Source organism: Gymnoscopelus microlampas (assembly GCF_963454915.1).
Source record: "Gymnoscopelus microlampas genome assembly, chromosome: 15".
NCBI lineage: Eukaryota > Metazoa > Chordata > Actinopteri > Myctophiformes > Myctophidae > Gymnoscopelus > Gymnoscopelus microlampas.
In genome coordinates this window covers 15,601,392-15,627,236 of record NC_139952.1, presented here as the reverse complement: position 1 = coordinate 15,627,236, position 25,845 = coordinate 15,601,392, and the positions used below count along the sequence as shown (strand labels likewise).

At 43.5% G+C, this 25,845-nt stretch overlaps 1 protein-coding gene across 1 annotated transcript in view; it reads right to left on the bottom strand.

Annotated features, from left to right (window-relative positions):
• Positions 1 to 25,845, bottom strand: part of epha10 (EPH receptor A10) — a gene marked incomplete at both ends in the record, with an annotated part of 192,236 nt that overhangs the window by 142,508 nt on the left and 23,883 nt on the right. Inside the window, one exon of the mRNA XM_084080360.1 lies at positions 1,014 to 1,078. Within this exon, the coding sequence (XP_083936486.1) occupies positions 1,014 to 1,078 (65 nt within the window). The remainder of the gene's footprint in view (positions 1 to 1,013; positions 1,079 to 25,845) is intronic.

The following is a 25,845-nucleotide window of genomic DNA, read 5'->3' as shown; positions in this document are numbered from 1 at the left end:
GTGTGTGTGCGCGTGTGTGTGCGTGCATGTCTTTCTGTGAGTCAACGAGCATGATTTGAGTCTTGTGTGTGAGTATGCGAACTCCAGGTGAAAAGTGGATGAATAACTGCCGTGACACTGGCCGATTCCTTAAAGGGTCCCTGCTACGGCATTTATCTTGCAGTCATAACTTAGCGCATAGGGTTTTTACAAGCCAAATCGATTGGTGGGAGGGGGACAATTTATCTGTGGCAGCAGGTCTGTGTGGCTAGTTGAACACTGCAGTATCCTAGGCAGGATTAGCCTCATCGATTAGTGATAATGATGAGCCCTGGACTGCAGAGACAGAAATGGGGGGGGGGGGGGGGGGGGAGAAGAAAAGAAGAAGAGGGGGAAGGATGAAGAGAGAGTGAGCAGAGTGAGATAGCGAGAGAACGAGATAGAGGGATGAAGACAGAGAGAGTAACAGAGGCTGAAAGTGAGTGCTAGAGCCGAGATGGGGAGTGAGAGATAATACGACTGTAAGCAAGACAAACGAACACAAAAAATAGAGGTTGGTGGAAACAACCATCAAAGATGTGGGCCACACACACACACACACACACACACACACACACACACACACACACACACACACACACACACACACACACACACACACACACACACACACACACACACACACACACACACACACACACACACACACACACACTGCAAAGTGTGCAAAAATGGCAATTCAACTGCATCAATTTGGAATGTTAGTATAAATTACAATTCATGACTTTTGGGCAAAATAAAATGTAATGAAATAAGGCACTTGAAAATAAACGTGCTGAGAACTAGGCAAATCAGTTCCTCCAGTCATATTTGTGATTTCAATGCATTTGTTTTAAATTATGTTGTATTGGAATGGATTCATCATAGTAAATTAGATCGTTATGAAATTAGAGATTTCATCATGGTGCACTGAATTGTTTCATTAAGAAAATTGGAATTGTATCAAAGAGATTGAAAAAAGGAGGTACACTCACCCCATTGGGGGGATAGGACGTCCAGCCCAGCTCCGCCTGAGTCTCTTTAGAATTCAGCAGCACCACTGTAACAGAGAGAGAGAGAGAGAGAGAGAGAGAGACAAGCGTTAGGTCACAGGTGAATTGAGGTGACATAACATATGTTCTTTTGCTTTTGTTATTGTCATTTGAAATGAGCAATAATCCAACTTCCCGTCATGTCTCCTTGTGTGCCGCGCATAAACAAGCATAAATCTTATAAGAAACAGAAGCCACTGACCCTTTCTACATAAACCCAAATGTTTGGTCAATACCCTCTATATCAGCAGAAAGAAAATCAAAAGAACATTCCAAGCAATGACGCTCCAGCCTGATATTTTGGATTTGTGATAATCCAAAAAGAGACAAGTTTAGAGGGACTACAAAAAATCCGCTGTGGAAGTGTCTTTTGATAATAACAGCACTAATACCATCTGTTGAGGAATTAAGCAGAGGCGTGGACAAAAAGCTTTGCAACATCCTCTGGGCTTTAAGAGAGAAATAAAACACATGATAACAGAGGCCGGATTAAAACAGATCAGCGCTCTGGAAACAAGCTGTCAGACAAGAAAAAGATGCCCTTATATAACCTACTCATTGACCTCCAGTTCAGCACCATGGACAGGGAAAATGATAGCAAGCTGCAGGAGAATGCCAAATGTATGTTTCAGAATCTCGGACAGCTCCATGAAAGGTTCTGAATGCTGGCTGTGACTATAATGCAACGCAAACATGAAGGCATTTTAATATGAAGTAAATAAATATCGCCGTGCTTTGAATACATGGGTATCTGCTTCTGTGTTTGAGTGTCAGGGTGGTTAGAAAGACTACTAAGATAAGATAAACCTTTATTGATCCCCGGAGAGAAATTCAGGTGTACACTATACATCACAGTCTTGACGTCTGAAACAGCTCATTTATCCCCAAGCTGCTATGAATCTGGTTGAGTACCCCTCAATTATATTGATCATTGTCTATTACAGTACAACTCAAAAGTATGAAGCAAGTATTAAGTAAAACTTTTATTAACACATAAAATCAATCTAGAATTTGTCAGATATCTGCAGTAACATCAGGAGTTAAATTGTGTTTTACTTTGCAATGCGATTGGTATGAACATCTTCGCTCTGTTAACTCAAGGGCAAATGTGTTTTTTTGTTTGTTGTTTTTACCACCTGTGCTCTATTTTCCAAGTTTTTGCCATCATCACCTTACATTAACGATACTCCAAGTGCAACATACTCTACAGCACATCAATGACTATAATGAAGACTGTCGGGAGTTGACAAGGCTCACTGAAAACGTGTTGGATATGTTTAATTATGAAGAATACAGCCCCAAGTTTGAAGGAGGAGACGTCAGTACCTTGGTTCCAGAGCACAGAGAAGCTGCAATACACTTTGAAAGGCCCTTGACTAAACACTATTAGCATTATTGTTTTTAACACCACTGAGAGCCAGGAGCCTGGCACTGTGGCAAGCTGATAACATAGAGCTTTTTACACAACTATTAAGAGTCAAAGAGGGCATATGGATGGAAAGAAATGGGGACAGAGACGGGGGGGGGGGGGGAGAAAAATGGAGGCATAAACAAGAAGATAATGACAGCAATAGGAAGAAAACAAGACTAAGAGTCTAAAATCCCTGCTAGCAGCCTCTATAAGCTGCGGTGCTCCTTGCGGCCCTCACACCTACGTCACACAGACAATCCGATATGTCTGAGTCATAGTGTTGGGGACTTTGTCAGAGCACCCGTTGTACCCGTCTGTCTGTGTACCTTTTATGCCTATATATGGAGATCTCTGTATCTGTCAGTCCTTGTCCCTTTTATGACCATATATGGAGATCCCTGATGTCATCAGTTTATGGCTATACCCTGTATATTGGCACGCTCATATATGGGCATATCGGTTGGATCGTGGTTCTGGACAACCTCTATATCCATATATGCCTATATATGGACATATCGGTTGGATGGGCGGTTCTGGACAACCACATACCCGAGCGACTCGGTGGGGGCACCGTGTCATAGTGACATGGCTAATTGTCTATATATGGGCATATCAGGTTTGTTCTGAGTCAGAGTAACGTGGCCGTGGTCACCCTCCCATTAGTCAATTTTAATATAGGATAGTGCCTTTCACACACCAACGCAAGTGTCTTGCTCAAGGATGCTTCGAAATGCAGCCATGAGAAGCCAGGGATCAAACTGGGCAACTTCCAATTCCAAGACTCTTCCGCTCTACCTCCTGAGCACCCCATATCCTCCTGTAAGCGAAGTTGACATTTTGGCCTGAGGGTGGCGCTAGAGGCAAGGTCATGGGGTCACCAAAACAGTTTAAGCTCATTCTCTGTGGCGCATAAATGCACTCAGCAAGTTCCATGGAAATCCAGACAGTAGTTTTCAAGATGTCTTGTTTGGGACTGAATTAAATAAAGCTGACAAGAACGAGAGAGAGAGAGAGAGAGAGAGAGAGAGAGAGAGAGAGAGAGAGAGAGAGAGAGAGAGAGAGAGAGAGTCAATCAGTTAGTGCTAGAGAAACTGACATAAGGGACGAAGTCAGCACTATGATCACACAATGAATAAGTCCAGTAATCACTGCCTATAGTTATACAAGCTAATGGGTCTTTGGCGACTGGACAGAGAGACGGAGAGACGGGGAGAGAACGAGAAATGAAGACAGACATTAAGATGTACAGTATAGGGAAATAAGAAATTGAGCTGGGTAAAGTGAGACGGAAAAGGCGAGAGAGCATGAGCGACAGAGAAAAGAAAGAGGGGTGGAAAAAACTGTTTTAAATGTGAGCGCTCTCCTCAACTCCCTGTGGTTCTAGCTAATGGCCATGACACACATTAGCGGCTAAACACTGTGATCTGTGAGCTGGCTTGTTATTTCTGTCATGCTGGCCTTAGTCCCAGTCTGCTCGTATATGAGTCAGACTGGCTTTTATAAAAGAGAGGAGGAAAAAAAGATCATTCACAGCCAGACAACGGATGAGACGTGATTTATACATAATGACTGAATCTGTTCGGCTTTCGTCCACATCATATGGACAGCTTGCCGTTGGATTAAGAGAGAATATTCTATAAAGTCTCAGGTCCTTTTGACTGAGCTGTCAGAGTTCCATGGCACTTCATTCAAACTGAAAAGTCTGCCAGAGGAGTCTAGCTTTTGTTGAGAGCTTTCCATGCAACTTTAAAAAGGAGCCAGGGTGTGGAATGGTACAAAGAGATTGAGGAATTTCATGGCTCTTTCACCAGAGATAACACTTCAAAGTTGTTGGCTAACCTCAATGAGTGAGTGGAGAAACAATTAACAATAAATTAACATCTCGTCATGCTCTGTGGCATGTGTAAAAATGCTGAGCAGGCCCAGCTGAACTTGATTTTGAATCAAGATTCAAGAGGAAAGGATCTACAGTGCCTTGCAAAAGTATTCACCCCCCTTGGCTGTTTACCTATTTTGTTACATTACAACCTGTAATTTAAATGTTTTTTTAATCAGAATTTTATTTGATGAATCTGCACGAAATAGTCTTAGTTTTGAAATGAAATGAGAAATATATATATATAAAATAGGATTTTTAAAAATAAAGAACTGATAATTGGCATGTGCATATGTATTCACCCCCTTTGTTATGAAGCCCCTAAAAAGTTCTGGTGCAACCAATTACCTTCAGAAGTCACATAATTAGTGAAATGAGTCAGGGTTGGGTTATAAAAAAAATATCCAAATCTTTGATGATCCCCAGGAGCACCATCAAATCCATCATAATCAAATGAAAAGAACATGGCACCACAACAAACCTGCCAAGAGAGGGCCCCCCACCAAAACTCACGGACCGGGCAAGGAGGGCATTAATCAGAGAGGCAGCACAGAGACCAAATGTAACCCTGGATGAGCTGCAGAGTTCCAATGTTTCACTGTGGGGATGGTGTTCTTGGGGTGATGGGATGTGTTGAGTGTGCGCCAGACATAGCGTTTTCCATGATGGCCAAAAAGTTCAATTTTAGTCTCATCTGACCAGAGCACCTTCCTCCATACATTTTGGGAGCCTCTGGCATGCCTTTTTGCAAACTCAAAACGTGCCTTCTTATTTTTAGCTGAAAGGAATGGCTTTCTTCTGGCCACTCTTCCATAAAGCCCAGCTCTATGGAGTGTACGGCTAATTGTGGTCCTATGGACAGATACTCCAGTCTCTGCTGTGGAACTCTGCAGCTCATCCAGGGTTACCTTTGGCCTCTGTGCTGCCTCTCTGATTAATGCCCTCCTTGCCCGGTCCGTGAGTTTTGGTGGGGGGCCCTCTCTTGGCAGGTTTGTTGTGGTGCCATGTTCTTTTCATTTGATTATGATGGATTTGATGGTGCTCCTGGGGATCATCAAAGATTTGGATGTTTTTTTTATAACCCAACCCTGACTCATTTCACTAATTATGTGACTTCTGAAGGTAATTGGTTGCACCAGAACTTTTTAGGGGCTTCATAACAAAGGGGGTGAATACATATGCACATGCCAATTATCAGTTCTTTATTTTTTTAAATCCTATTTTTATATATATATTTCTCATTTCATTGCAAAACTAAGACTATTTCGTGCAGATTCATCAAATACAATTCTGATTAAAAAAAACATTTAAATTACAGGTTGTAATGTAACAAAATAGGTAAACAGCCAAGGGGGGTGAATACTTTTTCAAGGCACTGTAAGTGACTATGAAAGAGGGTTCATTATTGGGTCATGGATGGCAGGAGCTTCAGTCAAAAAGACTGTTCAACTGGCTAGCGTTTCAATAGTTTCAATAGCGTTTAAATCTACATTTCGAGTAATTTGTTTCGACTAAGAATGTCAATAGACTATCAGCAAGGACGGCCTATCAACAACTACATAGAGAGGGACATTATAGTGAGGTTGCAGTGCTAAACCCCTCATTACAAAGACAAATGGACCTTTTAAAGTTCAGTGGTGCAAAAACCATAGGCATTAGTCTACAGAGATATGGGGAAAAAAGTGATATGGTCAGATGAGTCAGCCTTCACCCTATTATCTCTAGTGGTTGACTGCATGTAGTTGTACACCAAGAGAAAGGTACAGGCCTGAATGCTTTACACCTACAGCGAGGAGGTCCAGTTGTTGTGGGGGTGCAATTCCCTGGCATGGTTTGGGTCCACTTTTCATCTTAGAGGTAAGGGTCACCACAATTCAGTACAAAGCATTTCTGAATTATCTTTTTTATTGACCAGAGAAACAACAACAATGCACAGTCGTAGTCAAAAGGATAACACAAAAAAAGCCCTAGAGCTTATTTCCACTGTGGTCCCATTGATATTATGCGTAACAAGAAAAGCAATTTTAAGAACATTTTCATCTAAAAGACATAAAATAAATACAATTTTGATCAGGACCAACTGGCATTCAGCAGCTTCTTTAGAGAGGACTTAAAGCTAACCATAATGCCGCCGAATTGATGTCTGCAGGCAAACCATTCCTCGTAACTGCTGGAGAACACCAAAAGAAAAACAGCCCTTTCCCCAAAAAGTTTTAAATCTGCTTGGCACAACATTTGTGGAGCTACCTCTGGTGAGGTATTTGTCAACATTAAGGAACCTGGAAAAGTAGTTGCATAACTATTTGGGAGCACCATTGTTTACAATCCTGTGAACCAGACACATTTTTACAAGAGAGACTCTCGCCTCCACTCTAAGCCCCCCAAGGCTGATGAAGTGAGCAGGGGGGAGTTGAGTTGGATGGAGATTGAAATTACTCATTTATTTTTGTCTGCAATGTCTTTTTTTAGGCTCTTAGGGATGCTATTGTACCAGGATGTGCATGCATAATCAAAGTGACATTGGACAAGTTATCCTATGATGAAATACTTATATGCTGAAGGCAGTGGTCTCTCTCTTCCAAGATGACAACGTGAGTGGTCTTATTGTGAGTCGCTTTGGATAAAAGCGTCTGCTAAATGACTGTAATGTAATAATGTAATGGTCAAACCTTTCAGCGAGGCATTTGTGTGACACATGTGATTAATTAATTTACATCACTGTAGGGCAGGGGTTCTCAAACCTTTTTATAACACAACCCCATATTATGAGGGATTTTTTTGGGCAAAATAGCAGTCATCAATTGGCTGTGAGACGCTGTTTACAAGCAGCACAAGGCAGCTGAGTGTTAGTCCTGACTGGACAAACCCAGAGCAGCATGTCTGGGCATCCATGAATCATAGCAGACCTACACATTTACAATGCCTCACGGATTGACACGGATTGATGCGACAACGTCCTACAACAGAGCATAGGCACAAGATAAGCATAAGCATAAGCATAAGCATAAGCATAAGCATAAGCATAAGCATAAGCATAAGTATAAGCATAAGCACATAGGCACAAGCACGACCAGCTGCCGTTGGCTCAAGTGAAACTAGCGAACTCATTCATTACATTTATTTAACTTGGAATAACTCAGATTGTTCAAGCCTATCCTATCTACTGTATGTTCAACAGCAACCACAGTTATGTCCATCCTTCGGTCGTTACAAGGCTATGATGCGTTTTGATTATGCTCTAACAGCAGGCTATAAATACAAGATCAACTTCACTCCATGGCAACCTGTTTGTTGTCTCCGCCAGAGGTGGAGAGTATGTTTTCGTTCCCGTCCCGCTGTGTGTCCCCCGTCCCCCCTAGCCAAGCTAACATTGGTGAGGCTTCACGTGACACGTGACAATATGTTGTCACCAATGCTTTTGATTGGCTAGCGAGACGCATGACGAAATAAAATCCTATAAATAGGTGTGTCACTTCAAAAAGCCACTTATGCTTTTTGAAGTGAGGTACCATTGGTCAAGCTAACATTGGTCAAGTGACACGTGACAATATGTAATATAAATAGGTAAGACAGGATTAATCAGGAACAGTACTCCAATTGTGCTCCAAGGAGCACATTTTCTAGTTTTTAATAATGCCGCCGTCCTAACCATTACACCTTTGTTGGATAACCATAAGATAAAGTTGAATAAAAACCGCAAGAGCTACTGTAAAGAGTGTCCTACCAAACTGTGGATATACTCGGCAACAGGAGTACTGCGGGCAGCTACCCTGGACGTCACGACACGTCTCCAATCTAACTTGTTAAACAAACTACAGTAAAAAACTCACCAATAGTAAGTAAAGAAAAGTATTCACACACTGTTGCCACCATTTAGCGTAGAGCCATGCTTTTTCTGCTTTTAATAAACAATCTTTCTGGCATGAGTTCTGCTGCTGTTTTAGCGCCCCACTTACATTGAGTGACGGCACAACGTCACGTACAGTATGATATGATTTGACAACAAATAAAATCAACCATGAATGAATTAGGAGGAATACCAACACCAGAGCTCACAGTTGCATCTCTGCTGTAGAAAAGCCACCGCTTAAAAAAAAATAAAAAAAGGAATATTCAAAAATATATATCAGCGAATAATCGACTTTGATGTCAGTGTCGAATAGTGGTTTTGATAGTTGAATATTTGAATATTCTGTGAAGGCCCTACTTCACTGACCAAACTGAAAGAATGATGGGGACAACTCAGGATGAGAACAAAGCAGAGCTGTGGTCAAGTGTTCCAGCGAAAAAGAAGGGAACTACAAAAAGGGGATTTGAACAGGAACCCTGAGGGACATATACACACTGGGAGCCATGCCAGGGGCCTTTATCAAGTATTTACCCAGCTCTCACGAAGCCCATCTTCCTCTTAAAGTGGTTTTACAGCAACATGAGGACAGCTCCGTAATAGGGGCCACTTTAAAGGGCCATGGAGGTCAAGAGCCCTCAGCCTTTGTGTTGGGAGTCAGATTCATGGGAAAAGAGCCTTGAGAGTGCGCGTGTGTGTTGAATTCAGAGCTAGAAACGGAAGAGTGCATGACAGGGCCTTCTATCTCAGAAAGGGCAAGAAGAATACCAAACAGAAAGCACTAATCTCTCCCTGTCTAACACGCACGCACACGCACACGCACACACACACACACACACCTCTCTCTTGCGTCATAAACATACTGTAAACCAAGCACCATGCACCTACACACACCCAGCTTAGCAAGCAGACTAAAGAACATACACACACACACATAATTCCCTCCCAATGAGAGAGGGTCTCATTTCATAATTCGCCTCAGTAATACCCAATAGTTTCTAAAGGGTTGCGGGAGGGATTAGCGAAGTCGTTCCTCTGTCCTCCCTCTAACCCGCGGGCTACTTATCAGCCATCCTCCAACAGGCCAGGCTGGGGGTAGAGGGGGCTCGGGGAGCTCAGCCTGCCCAGAGAAAGAACTGTGAGATGGGGGATTAGCATGGTCCACCTCCCTTGCCCCCACCTGCCCCGCGGGATAGCTATTGTCCAGGCATTATCCTTCTAATGGAACAGTACACAAATCAGAGATGATGGAAGCACATGTTGGACATCTAACTTGAACTTTGGGAGTGGGGGGGTACATTTACTTTAACTAGTAAGTACTGGAGCCGTGAGCAAGCTATGAAGCAAGAGAGGAAGACCTAGTGTGAGTGAGTGAGTGAGTGTGTGCTTGCTTGGGTGCGCGCGTGTGTGTGTGTGTGTGTGTGTATTTGTGTGTGTGTGTGTGTGTGTGTGTGTGTGTGTGTGTGTGTGTGTGTGTGTGTGTGTGTGTGTGTGTGTGTGTGTGTGTGTGTGTGTGTGTGTGTGTGTGTGTGTGTGTGTGTGTGTGTGTGCTGCTATCTTGAGAACCAAATGCCTTCGCAACATAATTGTGGAAAGTGAGGCCATTTTGCTGGTCCTCACATCTCAAGAGGCGTTTAAGGGTGGGTGATACAATTAGTTAGGTTGGGGCAGGGAGATATTATATTAGTTAAATATTGAAACAGAGAGATAGGTATCATTGCACTATGAAGTATGGCAGAGGTAGAGAAGTTAACAAGAAGTAGATGAGAAGGGAGTGTCTAGAAGAATGGATGGATAAAGAGCAAGGTATATTGTATTGGGGGAAGGGAATATATACGAGTCTGACCTATGAAAAAACAATACAGGAAGCCAGCGCTGGGACACATAAACGGATAAATGATTGTGGATAAGACGTATCACATAAAAACACAAGAAGGCATATAAAAGATAAATATGGTGTACCGGCGTGTACACAAAAACACGCTCACTGACAGACACATGGAGTGGGGGACTATCAGTAGAACACACGCGTGCTAAGAGACAAAGACAAATGGTGTCATGATGAAAGATTGTCTGCTGCTGCATACTTTGTTCCTGATGCACGTGGACACACACGCACACACGCACACGCACACACACACACACACACACACACACACACACACACACACACACACACACACACACACACACACACACACACACACACACACACACACACACACACACACACACACGAGGAACCCAGTGAGACTGTACTGTAGCAGCAGTCCACAAACCGGGCCGTCCTTTTAACAATCTCATTAAATTTTCAGTTTCAATAATGGGACATATTGTAAAGAGGCTGGACAGTCTGTTCTCCAAGGCCCAGTGGACCATTACATACATAAAGCAACACAACAAGCTACACACTAGCGGGCCGGCGCTGCACAGTACAGCGTGTGTCCCTGCTCTATACAATAGATAATTAAATTAGCAGTCTATGCATGACATAGCAGACATGCTGATGCAAATTGCTATTGAGCTATGATAACCTATAGTATCAGCAAGAAGTCGAAATAAAATTAAATAAGGAAATGTCAATTATTATGATTATTATTGACTCATTTATGTAAATCTCAATTTCCCCACAAACAATTTCAGAATTCCTCTGACGATTATGCAGTAAACTCCTCCATGTGTATTAATCCATTTGTTACAAATAGTGTACAAATGGAACTTGATGGGTCCTTTTGGTTCCGTTTCGTTCACGCTCAGAGTTAAATTAACTGAGGATTTTACTGTGTCCTTCCTCTCTACATCAAACTGTGAGAGTTGAGTGTTTGGCTCCCGATGGTAGACTTGAATCTGAATGACCACCTGTTAAGCACGTGTGCTTATTTGTGTGCGTGCGTGCGTGTCTGCAGTCTGACTATAGACAAATCCACAGAACGGCAACCATAACCGCGGTGCCAAGGGGGTGCCGCTCCGCACCGCGACACCGCAGCTACATGCAGCGGCTCTGTGGATTAGTCTACAGGGTATGATTGAGATAGAGAATTATTGAGTCATGGGGTGATAGTGACTAAGAGAAAAGAGTTAGGCTTGGGTGGTACTTGACATTTTCATATTGCGATTTGTGGCCATTAATAATCGGTGATACACGTCACGATATGATCACGAGGGGGCGGCGGGAGTAGTTAAGGGTCAAGGGTGTCATATTATGGTCAAGATTTACCATGCACAAGGTTAGAGGAATTATGGTAATGCGGAAGGCACCGCATATTGTTTTGGTTTTGGGACAGAGTTGGACTTGTTGCTTGCATGAGAAGGAGAGATTTATTTGAGACTGAGCCTGTTATTCGGAGAGTTTAATAAAAAGCCATTACTGGACTAAATAGATTTCCATCATCGTTTACAGTGTGTGAAATAAATGCCAGCAGGCAGGGTCCGACATTAAGGTTTTTCCTACTTGCCCTGTAGGGCAAGTACTTCTCCAATGTACTTGCTCCATCCAAATTTCAACTTGTCCTGCTTACAACCGTTGCCAGTGGTGCAGCAAAATCCTTGCCTGTTGATTATATGTAAAACACTACAGAACATGAGTTTCTAAAAAACAAACTGAAGAGCTGAGGGCAATTAAATAAGACTATGTATGAAAAAAAAGAGAGAGAGAGAGAGAGAGAGAGAGAGACAGACAAGGGGAGGAAATTAAAATATCATTAAAGTCTTACCCGACACTGCTGAATGAATACACACCTCCTAGACTTATGTTCCCAGGCATATAATCCCTTCTTTTCCCCCTCTCAAGACAGAGAGACAGAGAGACAGAGAGACAGAGAGACAGAGAGACAGAGAGACAGAGAGACAGAGAGACAGAGAGAGAAAGATACAGAGAGGAGAGGCACATACTGTATAGTTGGAATGAGAGACAAGACAAAGAGAATGAAAAAGGCCAGAGGAGGTCAGAGAGAGAGAGAGAGAGAGAGAGAGAGAGAGAGAGAGAGAGAGACAGAGAGACAGAGAGACAGAGAGACAGAGAGACAGAGAGAGAGAAAGAGGAGTGGGACGACAGAGAGAGCCAGGAACACACAGTGAGACCAGAAGAGTGCAGGGAACTTTTTCAATTGGGCGGTCTTGTTAAAAGGATGTAATTGGCTGTCCAGATTGATATAGTGCGGGTCGGGAGAGCCCTGTCAGCTCTCATTGGAGGGACAGAGAGAATCGTCTGGGTAGCGGGCAGAGGACCAGCTTTTACTGGGAACTATGCTCAAAGTCAAAGCTTTTCCAAGTGAGAGTGAGCAAATGGGGATACACACACACACACACACACACACACACACACACACACACACACACACACACACACACACACACACACACACACACACACACACACACACACACACACACACACACACACACACACACACACACACACACACACACACACACACACACACCCGCAAGCCGCTGACTTGTTAAAAATTGACGCTTAAGAAGCTGACTCATAAAAAAGTAAACAAGATGATAATGGTGTGATGATGAGGTGGTGATGATATTAAATTAGTCTTGCACTCAAAGCATCTGTTTTCTGTGCAACAGCAAAACGGGGTATTGTGATTGACAAGAATCCATACAGAAATATCTCATACAATTTTACAGAAAAGATGCTTTGGGTGGTGAACAACACACACATTATTTTATATACAGTATATATATATATATATATATATATATATATATATATACGGGAACTTGCTTGGCTAGCGCCTAACTTGGGAGCACCACCCACTCGGGGCTCAAGCCCGCTGCTGACAGTATACCTCCCTTGAAATGTTGAGATGCAACATAACGCCTAGATTTAATCTCTGGCGATTGGGTTGAACCAAAGTGATGGATGTGTAAAGGCTAGTAATGTCTCTCCAGCAGGTTTAGCGTTAGTAGTGTTAAGGTTAGTGGTAGTGGTTTGTTGTACTGTATGTATGCCATTTAATGGAACTGAAGAAACCTTTGTGAAGAAACAATAAAACCACTTCATGAAACAGCCGTATGTCATTTCTATCCAGCCCTGTGGTGTGATGTCTGAGAGTAGAGAGAGTCTAGCCTCAAGCCACAATATTCTCTCTGTGTAGCTTCATGGTTCACAGACTAGGGCATCTGGGCAGAGAACGGCATCATGCACCCTGGATGGAAAGTCCACCAGAGACCTGGTCCACAGATTATATTCATTAGACCAAGTGTGTATTCATCATGCTAAATGAGCACATGAATAATAATTTAATTGGAAGCAAATGACAATAGAGTAACTCCACTGAACACAACTGATCCAAGCCAGGAGGTAAATTATACAATTACTACTACTACTACTACTACTACTACTACTACTACTACTACTACTACTACTACTACTACTACTACTACTACTACTACTACTACTACTACTACTACTACTACTACTACTACTACTACTACTACTACTACTACTACTACTACTACTACTACTACTACTACTACTACTACTACTACTACTACTACTACTACTACTACTACTAATAATACTTGAGTCAATTCAATTTAAATGTAAAGATCTGCTATTTTTGTTACTAAAAATCAATTATAATCCATTACATGGATTAGTTTGTTTAACTGTTGCTCCCCTAGAATACATACAGTCCCAAACACTGCAGAACATAATTTAAGGGGCTGCAGCAACTAGGGCAATGCTGCATCCGTTCAACTCAGCCGCAGCATGAAAAGGCTATGCAGTGTGTTTGTGTGGCGGGCCGCTCAGTGAACCATTAACATATAGCTTTACATAACAGCACAGTTACTCTGTTACTCTGAGTGCCTCCTGACGCGAGTCGCTCAGGGCCACACATATACGGCAGAAATAGACTGAAATTGCTGGGAAATTGCATGGCAGACTTATAGAATATTACCGACATGAGTGCAGACGGATGGGAGTTCATTCACTCATAAACAGCAACACACAGCTGCAGAATCATGCTGGGAGAATGTACAGTACTTGGGTCTGTGAATGCATCCGTACGAGTAGAATATGCTCAAATGTTGTATAATTAAGTAGGGCAATTTGCAATACTAGGGGATGATTGTTTAATTCATTATAGATTGGTGTGTGTGTGTGTGTGTGTGTGTGTGTGTGTGTGTGTGTGTGTGTGTGTGTGTGTGTGTGTGTGTGTGTGTGTGTGTGTGTGTGTGTGTGTGTGTGTGTGTGTGTGTGTGTGTTCCCCCAAGAAGACGCTGAGAAACTGGAGTGAAAATGTCACTGATGGGAGAGCGGAAACAGAAAGCATGCACACTTTTCCTCTGTGCATCAATCCATGTCATATAGAGTAGTTCCAGAGCAACATGCATTTCTCTCTGGCGTGCGCATGCACGCACGCACACACACACGTTGCAGTGACAACCTGGCGAATTAACCTTTTAATGTGAAAAGGACCGATTCAAATGTCACCAAAACAAGGGGCTTACTAACAGGATCCTGTGTGCATGTGCATTCATGGTCTTAAGTGTGTGGCAAGCATACAGTATGTGTGTGGTGTGCACGTGTGGCATACGCATTCCTCTCGTAAATCTGCGTATACATTATGCTAGTATAATGTCATGAATGCATAATGTGGTCAAGCAACCAGTATTATTATATTCCTGTGTAATTGCACATGTGCCTGCCCGTTGTGCTTCTATTCCAGTGGAAATACAGTGTGTGTACCTCACAATGCAGGCTTGTGGAGCCCCCATTGTCCCGCCTGAGTTTTCCCTTCCTAAGTAGCCTTTGAGAGGACTGTTGAATAATAAAGGCTATATCTTCACACTGTGCCTTCATCGGCACCCTTTAATTTATTACAGGCCAGCGCCAGCCTCTAGCTCAGCCCGGCTCAGCTCAGCACAACACAGCCAGGAGACTGCATTATTTAACCACTCCACTAGTCAAGTCATCAGAAGCCAGAATGGAGCAAAATTGTTATGGCTGGACAGACTTAGATAAGATAGACAGGACATAATAGAGAGAACCAGACACAAAACCAAGTAAAGGGGTAAAAATAGACAGGACAGCGATCTCACCAGTTTGCCGTCCGTTCCTTATCACGGCGTGGCACCGTAGGAGGCAAGTCGTCTAGAAATGGCTCTGTCTGTGAGTCTATGTGTGTGTCCAGGACAAATCTTACAATCCGCTCACAAACTGCACATGCTGCCAGTAGTGCCAAGGGGTGTCAAAATTTGGAGACATGCGTCATAGATATACGTCATACTGTAGATGCCTGCGTCAGACTGGCTACATCTGAAGTCTGTGGCTCCACATGGGAGCTATGTAGAATATTACATGTCTTTATGTCAGTCCATTCACTTATATGCAGATCTGCCACCTTTTTCACTCTCTTCCTTCTACCTCTTCCTTTACTTCTCTCTTACCCCCTCCATACCTCCCTTCTTGGCTTTCACATCCTCCCCACTTTATCGCTCTCTCCATTTTCCTCGTTCTTTTTCTTCCCCCTACTTCATTCTTCCTCCCCTCCTCCTGTCCTTCCACTCATGTCTCTCCCCCCACCATCTCTCTCTCACGCTCTCTCTCTCCCTCTCCCTCTCCCTCTCTCTCTCTCTCTCTCTCTCTCTCTCTCTCTCTCTCTCACCCGCTTTCTTATTCATGAGGCAGAGAGCTTACATAACTAAGAAGGTGTTCTGAGGTTCTGTACGGAGTTTCACTTCCTATCTGGCTCAATTCAGGAACCACTTTGGATTAAATTAGACCATCGTTCAACTTCACTCACAGGGCTGTTGTCTTCCTCTTTCATCCCATCTCTCTTTCACTCTGTTTTGGTGACAGGCTATGAGAGTGAGAAGTGATTGCTGTAGATAGGGTTCAATTGAGATCAACAAACACACACACACACACACACACACACACACACACACACACACACACACGCACACATGCATGCATGCACGCACGCACGCACAAAAGAATAGCGTACTACTTTGCACGCTAAAGCCAATGTTCACACAACTACAAAACGCGTTTTAATCCCACAGACATATTACATAATAATATAATTTTCATAACTATGAAACCTATGGGCACATACACGTGTGTGCAGAAACACACAGGTATCCACTTTCCTCTGCTCCTCGCAGATACACCACCTATCCCCTACTCCTCCAATTCTCTATCTGTGTGTGTGGGTGTGGGTGTGGGTGTGGGTGTGTGCGCACACACGTTACATGTACCACCCTCTACACATGAGGAGCAGATGTGTGTGAGTTGAAGTGTTCTTAACAAACAGCGTTGGACAAAGCTGTCAAGCCCTGGAGTCATGTATACATCCAACACTTATACAGTATATAAAAAAATCACCACATGAATGTGTGATGATCACACACCAGTCTGTCCAGTCCATCCCAGTCTCCTCAGGGACCCTCTCGCGTGTTATTTGCCTCCGTCTTGGCCATTTCTTTCTTTCATTTTTTTCCTTCTATACTCTCCTCTTCTGAACCACTCCTCTGCTCTCCGCCAATCTCCTCTCTCACCCGCAGGGATCCTCTTTCTATCATCTCCTCCCATTTTCACTGACTTCACAAAGCGCTTCACTGCTTTGTCCGTTTTCCTCCCTCCTCCTCTGTAACCACTTCCTCCTCATTTTCGGGCTTTCATCTCGTCATCCTCTCATCTCTCCTCTGAGCCTCCCCCTCAGTTGTTGTATCAGTGTGTGTTCTCTCTCTCCTCGGTTAACCTTTTCCTACACCCCCCCCCTGCCCCCCCCGCCCCCCCCCACTCCGGCCGCTGCACCCCCACTTTCAGGGACCTCCTGTAAGCTTCTCTTCCACCTCAAATCGTCTCTATTCTCTCTCTTCCTTGTATCCAAGTCGATGAGCCTGGATGCTGGCAGGGTCCAGCAGCCATTACCCTCATCGACCCCCCCAACCACCCCACCCCTCTATCGATGAGTGATAGCAGTGAGGGAGACGGGAAGGAACTGGAAAAAGGTGAATGAATGGATGAGAAGGAGGGATGATAGGAGAGGGGGGGGGCACATTTAACCCATTAAGACCGGGAAAGCATATGTCTTTTTAACCACTTTAACCATTATCTTATACTTTGGCTATTCAAAAATAGCAGATATACAAGCTCATAGCGCTATGAGCTTGTAGATCTGCTATTTTTTGAAAAATCATGAAAATGTGTGCAAATCTTTGAATATATATATATTTCTAAGCGAACATTTGTAACTCAAATCTTTGCTTCTGGGGATTCTACAAATGTCTTCTAAATCCTAACAGTTTTTTGAAAAAACTTGTGTTGCTATGATCAGTGGTTCTCAAACCTTTTCATGTCAAGGGCCCCCAAAATGATATGTATTTGGCCACGGACCCCCATCTCAAAATATGTTGTTCCAGAATGTTGTTCTCTGCCCCAGAAGCAAAGATTGCCGCACTATGATCTTGTATGTCTGCTATTTTTGAGTAGCCAATGTATAAAATAATGGTTAAAGTGCTTACACAGATTTGTTCCCGGTTTGAATGGGTTAAAAACAACAGAGTTGACCAAAGTGCTGGGGCTGGAGTGATGAGGAGAAGAGGCTAAAGACTGGATGGGTAGTGGATAGGAGGGCAGAGGTATTCTTCTTCCCTCCCCCGGTGGAGGGAAGAAGAATATAGAGGGAGAAAGGTTGATGGAGGGATAGAGGTGGACTGAATGGAGGAGAGAGGGGTGGAGGAAAGGAAGAAGCACAGGAGAGAGAGAGAGAAAGCGAGAGAGAGAGAGAGGGTTGTGATGACCACTTGTCAATATTCAGCAACGTGACCTTGAGGATCGATAGGTCTGACAGCCAATCGGTCAATAGGCTCCATAACTAGCTCTACTAAGAGACGAGGCACAGGGAGGAAGAGAAGGGAAGAGGAGGACAGGGATTGGTCAGAGAGGAGTCCATAGGCTATAGGAAAACTGTCAGTCGGCTCTGAAGGCCAGAGTCTTGGTTTAAACAGAGTGAAGGAAAATGGAGACCTGAAAATAGGTACATGGATTAAATTACACAAATAAATGAGGGGTGAGCTAGCACGCGGTGAAGACAAACGCAGATAATACTTCTTCTGGACTTGTGTGTGCATGCGTGTGTGCATGCGTGAGTGAGAGAGAGAGAGAGAGAGAGGGAGATGCAGTAAGTAGGTATGTTGCAGTGGATATGCAAATGTCACATTTGCTTTTTTATTCATTAGGATATCGATTAATCTATGCCTTGGAAAAAAAGTTTTCCATCCTGAGGTCCATTCTGTATGTGTGTGTGTGTGTGTGTGTGTGTGTGTGTGTGTGTGTGTGTGTGTGTGTGTGTGTGTGTGTGTGTATGTAAGGGTGCATTTGGTTTGATTTGCACACTCTCTGAGGTACAAACGGATACATTTTATTGTGCACGATGTCACATAGCCCCGCACTCAACCTAGCAACACACAAAAAGACATACACACAAACACACAACCATATAACCCACACACTGCACGCACGCACACACACACACACACACACACAAACCCACAAACAAATCCACGCTCCAAGGAGTCCTTGGAAAATCACAGCTATTAATTATCTAGCCAAGGCTATGAAAAACTAATGTTGTTGGAGTGCGAAGTCCGCGGCAGTGAGCTGACTGAGCGGTAGGTATGGTACCAGCTCAACATTAGGTTATTATTATTCATTCTCTTTTTCCCCTTGCTCCCCCCCCCCTTTCTTTTCTTTTTCTGAAAACAACAAAGACGATGGAGCTTGCACAAAAACGAATTTCACCCACTTCTTTATACCAGTAAAACCTGTGATGTGACAATCAAGTTGATTCTGATTCTGACAAAGGAATCAAATCAAAATGCTGCTCCAGTAACAGATAAAGAAACAAGACTTCCGCCACTGATGACACCTCCCCCGCCCCCCCGAACAACGGGCACATAAATTACGACAATGAGCTCTATGCACAGTAGCCATATTGGAAAAACTTTGGGTCCCTTCCTTACTTCCTTCCTTCACAGGTGGTACTAATGAAGGCTCCGTTCCATTTAGTGTAGCACAGTGGTTCTCAAAACTTAATTTGAAAGACCTCCATACATAGGGTGATCATATTCTGAATTCCCCCCCCCCCCCCCCCCCCAAAATAAATCTGCAATGTGCATTGGGTTTGTTACATTTTTGGGGGCGTTTTGTTACCTTAATTTGGCCAATTCGGTTCCAAAAATGTACTCCAGAAGTGTAGATGTCGGAGTTTTTTTTCCGAACAGGCAGCGCGATGTACAGTACGTGCTGTCCAGTGTGTGTGTGTGTGTGTGTGTGTGTGTGTGTGTGTGTGTGTGTGTGTGTGTGTCTCGTTGACACATGTGCTGGAGCCTGTCAGCAGTCTTCACAAGTCTCGTGAGAGAAATAAGTGTTTATCTCCAAAAACAAGCCAGAAAAACAAGCAAATCTTGTCCAGAAGTTGCGGTAAATAAGCGGACATGGCACCGCTTAAGATTCTGGCGTCTGAGAGGTTGCTCAGTAGCTCATTGGCTCATTTACTCATGACACGACCAATGAGAGTTAGCGCTTTCATTGTTGCTAAGATACGTCCCCCCCCTACTGATACAGTAGACGCTACCCAAACGCTCAAAACCCCGGAAGGATTTTATAAAAAACCCCGGACAGGCCCCCAAAAGAGGCCATGTCCGGGTAAAAGAGGACGTATAGTCACCCTATCCATAGTACAGTAACAACAAAGTTACACACCCGTAAGGGGCCATTTGGAACCCCCTCAAGGAACCCTGAGAGTGTTTCCAGTGAGCCAACATGCACAATATCAGCACCCTGACTCTGTTTGACCAGAATGGAACAGAGCTTTCATTAGTATCATTGGGTAACACCTGTGAAGGACGTGGCCCAATTTCTTTCCAATATGGCTGCTGTGCATAGAGCCTATTCAATGTGAAAACACATGAGATACAGTCAACACGTTAGTACACAGCACATTATTTTGTCCACAGCATTAAGACCTTTTCTTGGCAGGATGCCGTCACAAGTAACACGTATAGCTGATCTCACACACAGAAAAAAAATCCATCCCATCCTGTGGGAGGGCACAGCCTGCTTCTGCTTTCAATGTCACCAGAACAACCCCCCGGCCCCCTACCCCTCCTCCTTCCAGACGCTGTCTCATTCCATTCCTCCTCAGCCAATTGTTTATTTGCTTATCACCCCGCAGATAATAAGACAGCATTAATCCCCTAATTCCTTGGTTTTAAACGGACCAATTCTGCTGCTTATGCAAATGGATGGAGGGAGGGTGAGATGTATTCCTTCAGCGGACTGCATGTGCTTGTTGCAACCAACCTATGTCCTACTTTGTATGTGTGCGTGTGTGCGTGCGCGTGTGTTCTGCATATCTCGACTACACAGGCAAGTTCATAGGATTGGTATGGGAGCCTGCAAAATTACCAAATCGGGTTTTTTCACAGTCAAATTGTGAGATCATCATCCAGTCCAATTAACAGAATCTAATGGCCAATTGCAAATACAACTTCTCGCACAGATACACTTGGTGCACATTCGGTGCAGTGACACAAATGCACAGTCACTGATCACACACACACACACACACACACACACACATAAAAGCCGCTCACAAAAGCTACATTGTGTAGTGATACATTATAGTATACAATGCATACACAAACAAATGCATTTTCATCTTTGTCCTTCCGACTGATTAGAAAGCTAATGGAGCAACACGGTGATTATGAAAACGGAAGATGATTAAAATCCATCAATGTGACATGATAACGCTCACTAATCAAGTCACCAATACACACAAATGGTAATAATATCATTTGCATTTCAACAAGGACATAATAATGACACATGGCAGGATTGCAGAGAAGCCTGCTAATAGCTCATGATAACTTGACAAAGGAGAAAATGCCATGGATGGGAAATAGTGACAAATTATAAAATAGCTGCTCTGTTTTATGTGAGATATGTTTGCAATCAGACATTATCATCATTACCATTGTCATTGTTCAAGATCATGAAATGCATGAAAGCTCCTGCCAAGCCTCTGTGAGTGGTTTACGGTTACCCAATGTTTACTGTTTATTCACAGCAAATACTGTGCCATCTCTTGCTCTCAGCAGGGATGGGAAATCTCACCAACCCACTAGCCTCTGGCGGTTCATTTTCCTACTGGATTGTAATACAAAAAAATCTCCTGAGTCGCTGGAATTTGAACAGAGTTATTAGAAACTGTTTGGACATGGTCATTCTTTCGGTTACTCCTTTGGCAAACAGAGCTCTTGAGTCTGCAGAAACTTTTAGGATGAGTTTTGCCTTTCTGATCATAATAAATGGGATGTTGAAATGGGGCTTGTATAATGAGCCAACATCAGCAGTGTTATTATCAGTGAGAAGCTCTATGGAATGTGCAGACCAATGCTGCTATTACACTTCTTTAATGCTTAGATTTTAGATTACTTTTTATTTGCACAGCCTTTTCTCACAGCAGATGAGCACAAAACACACCCAACCGCCACCCGTCCCTCCACACTGATAGTTTAAGGTCTAGAGCAGGGGTCTAAAACAGGGGGTCCGTGACCCCTAGGGGTCCTCAGAGTTAATACAGGGGGGGCCGCCAAATCGTTGTGTGATAGGATTCTTTATTTTTTTTACATTAACCACTTGAACCCTTGCATCCCTATTCTGAGGAGAACTTCAGCCAAAAATAGCAGATCTACAAGCTCAAAACGCCTTGCGCTGCGAGGCGTTGTGAGCTTGTCGATCGGCGATTTTCTGCAAGGAGGTTTGGTGTAGAGGGGAAAAAGAGCAGACCAAGTACAGAGTGAAAGGTCAAGTTTACACATCAACATGAATCCAACACAACACTGATGATAGCGTGATCAGACAAGTCTATGAAATCCATGAAAAAGTTTAATCTGCAACACAAGACATATACGTATATAGTGTGGGGGGGGGTCCCTGCTTCATCTCTCTCTCTCAGATAGGGGGTCCTTGGGGTTGGAAAACGTTGAAGACACCTCTAGTCTATAGAGGTTGACTTCCTGATCCCCTGAGGTTAAAGTGGAAAGAGCAGCTGTCTTGACCTCCAAAGACCTCCCTGACACCTCGCATCGACCAACCACATTACTAGGCAGGGGGCTCGAAAGATCACCTCCCCGGGGGGGTCACCGCCTATCGAACGGGGCAACCGCAGCAACACGATGGAGATGTACGGCAACCAATCAGAACAGCTGGAGCGTGTTGAGGGATTTGGGTCAAATGAATGCACACCTTATTTTATGAGCCCAGAAGCCTCTGGGCATTTTGCACTCTCAATCATGGAACACATACATGGGCTGATGCAATCATTTGAATAGGAAGCCCTTTTAGCATTTAGATTGATGGCTACATGCTACATGGTTATGATAGTAAACACGCACACACACGCACACGCACACACACACACACACACACACACACACACACACACACACACACACACAATATCCAAAATGGAATTTCTGTCTTTCTCATGAGAATTAGAGGAAATTCAAGTATCATGCTAAAATTGCACTGCAGACGGATACATATTATGTATGTCACTTGCATTTGTCTTGACGTGACACATACAGTAGTTACATCTGTCAGTCTGGGTTATGCAAAACCACATTCTGTTGTTTTGGCTGAATGAAAATCTTAGCATGGCGTTTAGAACCAATTAACCAAATGGAGAGAGAGAGAGAGAGAGAGACAGGCTGAAAGCAAGAATAAAGGGGGAGAGCTAGAAAATGATTCATGGGAGAATTGTTGCCAATCACAGGGTAGGAGGCCGCAGGTGGTCTTTGACATTTGCCAATAAGAGGCCACATATCGACTGATGATTGTCGATAAAAAGAGAATCCTCGAAATTAATGGGAGAGGAAGGCATACAACTAGACTGTATTAACCACATGAACCCATAGCAATCCTATTCGGGCAAGTCATAATAGTTGAACATTCGGCATAAATAGGCTAATATTCGGTGAAGAATCACAAGCTCACAACCCCTCGCAACGAGAGGCGTTGTGAGCTTGTAGATCAGCTATTTCCGCTATTCGATAAAATCCATACTGACATATTGGTAATGCCAGGCAATGTGGCCATACTTTACTACACGTTGTAGGCTGTCCCATATGGCCATCGATAGACCAGGGTGATGCAAGTTTATCATTTCTGTGATTGGATTTAGGGATGGGATGATAATCATTATTATCGTTTATCGTGATAAAAAAAAACACTCGCAATAATCGTATCGCAGACTTTTTTAATTTATTGTCCTCCGTCATACACTAGGATGAATTAGCTTTTGTTGAGCTGCAAATTCAGTACCGTACTACCCTCTATACTTGATAAAAACAGACCTGTAAAGAGTGCATTTGGTATGCTCTTATTTCACTCTACACAAATCAAAAATAGCAGATCCACAAGCTCACAACGCGTTGCAGCGCTTGTAGAGAGGCTATTTTTGGCGAACGTTCCCCCAAAAATAGGTGCTGGGGGTTCAAGTGGTTAACAAAAGTGCCATTTTAAGTTTTAAGCATATTTTGATTAGCGCGATAATATTGTTAATCGCAATCATTTTTGCCAAAATAATCGTGACATGTAATTTTCATATGTCCCATCCCTAATTGGATTTGTTACTGGCAATCTGGTTGACCAACGAGATCAAGACTGTGTGACGAGAATAGTAGAGAAATGAGGCATTGGGAGAAGGAAGAAAATGAAGACAAATGAGCAGGAAAGAAAGACAAGAGATTTAGATCGAGAAAGAGACAGAGACAGAGAGAGAGATAGAGAAAGAGAGCGAGAGCCTCGTCTCCATATATTGTGATAGGGGGCAGGTTGGAATTTATTTTGGAGGGGGGTGCTTCCGTCTGTGACGGCGCTTCCATCAATACAGATGAGAGGCGAGCACCAGGCAATTTCAACACGATGCCAAACACGCGGCTGATTGAGGGCAAATTAAAATGCAAATGCAACACTTCCTGTTTTCCAGATCTCTGCCACAAGATAAGAGGTGGACGCTTGTCTTTCCTTTGTTCTTTTTGCACACAAAGATCTGTGCAGGTGCGTCTATGTGTGTGTGCGTGCGTACATGTGTGTTTGTGTGTGTTTATGTTTGTCAAGTTTGAAAATAGGAGGAGACAGGAGGGTGTGTGAAGGTGAGCTTGTATAAACAGATTGGAATCAGTTCTGTCCTGGGCTGACAATTAAGTCATCATCGTCGCTCCCGAGTCCCTTCCCCTCTGTCCTTGTCAAAAAGCCCACACTTCATTTCACTCTTAGAGTGTACAAAATAACGATTTGGTTACCTTTGTACTTCCGAGTTACAAAAACGGATAAAATAACAGGATTTGTGAGCTTGTAGAGGTTTGGTGTATTCTCGTGTATACTATTCTTGTGTATGTGAGGGATTTTTTTTTTTACAGAAGGCCTCATGAGTTCAAAATGCAAATGTCTGTGCTTCAGGTTTTTTAAAGCATTTTCCAGTAAATTTGGCAGCATTTCTGGCAACTCATTTGGCTTTTTGTTTTAGGAAATTACACAATGGTAGCAGTTATATTGCAGTTAACGTTATATTGTTTTGATCAGACAATCTGAGTCAATGTTTTCCTTTGATTGGAGGCTTAAACACTGAGTGATGCACAAAGTAACACGGACGCACTGTGAAGGTGCTAAGCTGTTCCTGTTGCTAAAACCATCTTTGTCTTTCTGGTTGGCGAGGGAGAGAAGCAGAGCGAGTAGGATAGAGGCGGGGAGGAGAGAAGACAGGAAGAAGAAAGGGAAAGTGACATCAAACGGAGAAAACACAAAAAGAGAGGGGAACAAAATATATTTGACTAAATCAAACAATGTTCACCACTGCTAAGGGCAAGCAGTTCCTGTGTGCATGTACTCTGCTTTGTAGTCTGTCTGTCTGTCTGTCTGTCTGTCTGTCTGTCTGGCTAATGGGAGGGCAGGCGGGCCAGTGGGTGGACTCTGACGTCACTCTGACTCAGCCATAACCATATAAGGAGTTCCAAATGCAGCTACACCCAAATATGTAGAGTGTGAGTGTGTGTGTGTGTGTGTGTGTGTGTGTGTGTGTGTGTGTGTGTGTGTGTGTGTGTGTGTGTGTGTGTGTGTGTGTGTGTGTGTGTGTGTGTGCGTGTGTGTGTGTAAGAAGAGTGATTCTAGTACAGTATGTGCTGTATGCTATCTGTTTACCTGAGCATATTGAATGAGAATTTAAATTCAACTGGTAGTGTACATATCCCCCTGCTTTATGTGTGTGTGTGTGTGTGTGTGTGTGTGTGTGTGTGTGTGTGTGTGTGTGTCTCTGTCTGTCTGTCTGTCTGTCTGTCTGTCTGTCTGTCTGTCTGTCTGTCTGTCTGTTTCACAACCAGATAATGTTATGAGCACAGCTGAGACCCTGTCTCAGTACACTGTGTTACAGGATGTGTGTTGCCCGAGAGAGTGAGAGTGAGGGATTCAGAAAGAGAGAAACTGAGCGCAAGAAAGAGAAACATGTATTCATTCTTAATTCTGTCACTTCTCTGTGCATTTGCCTGCAACCTGTCCCCACCGGACAAGTGCTGTGTGGGAGTGAGTGTCTTAAGTAGCGAC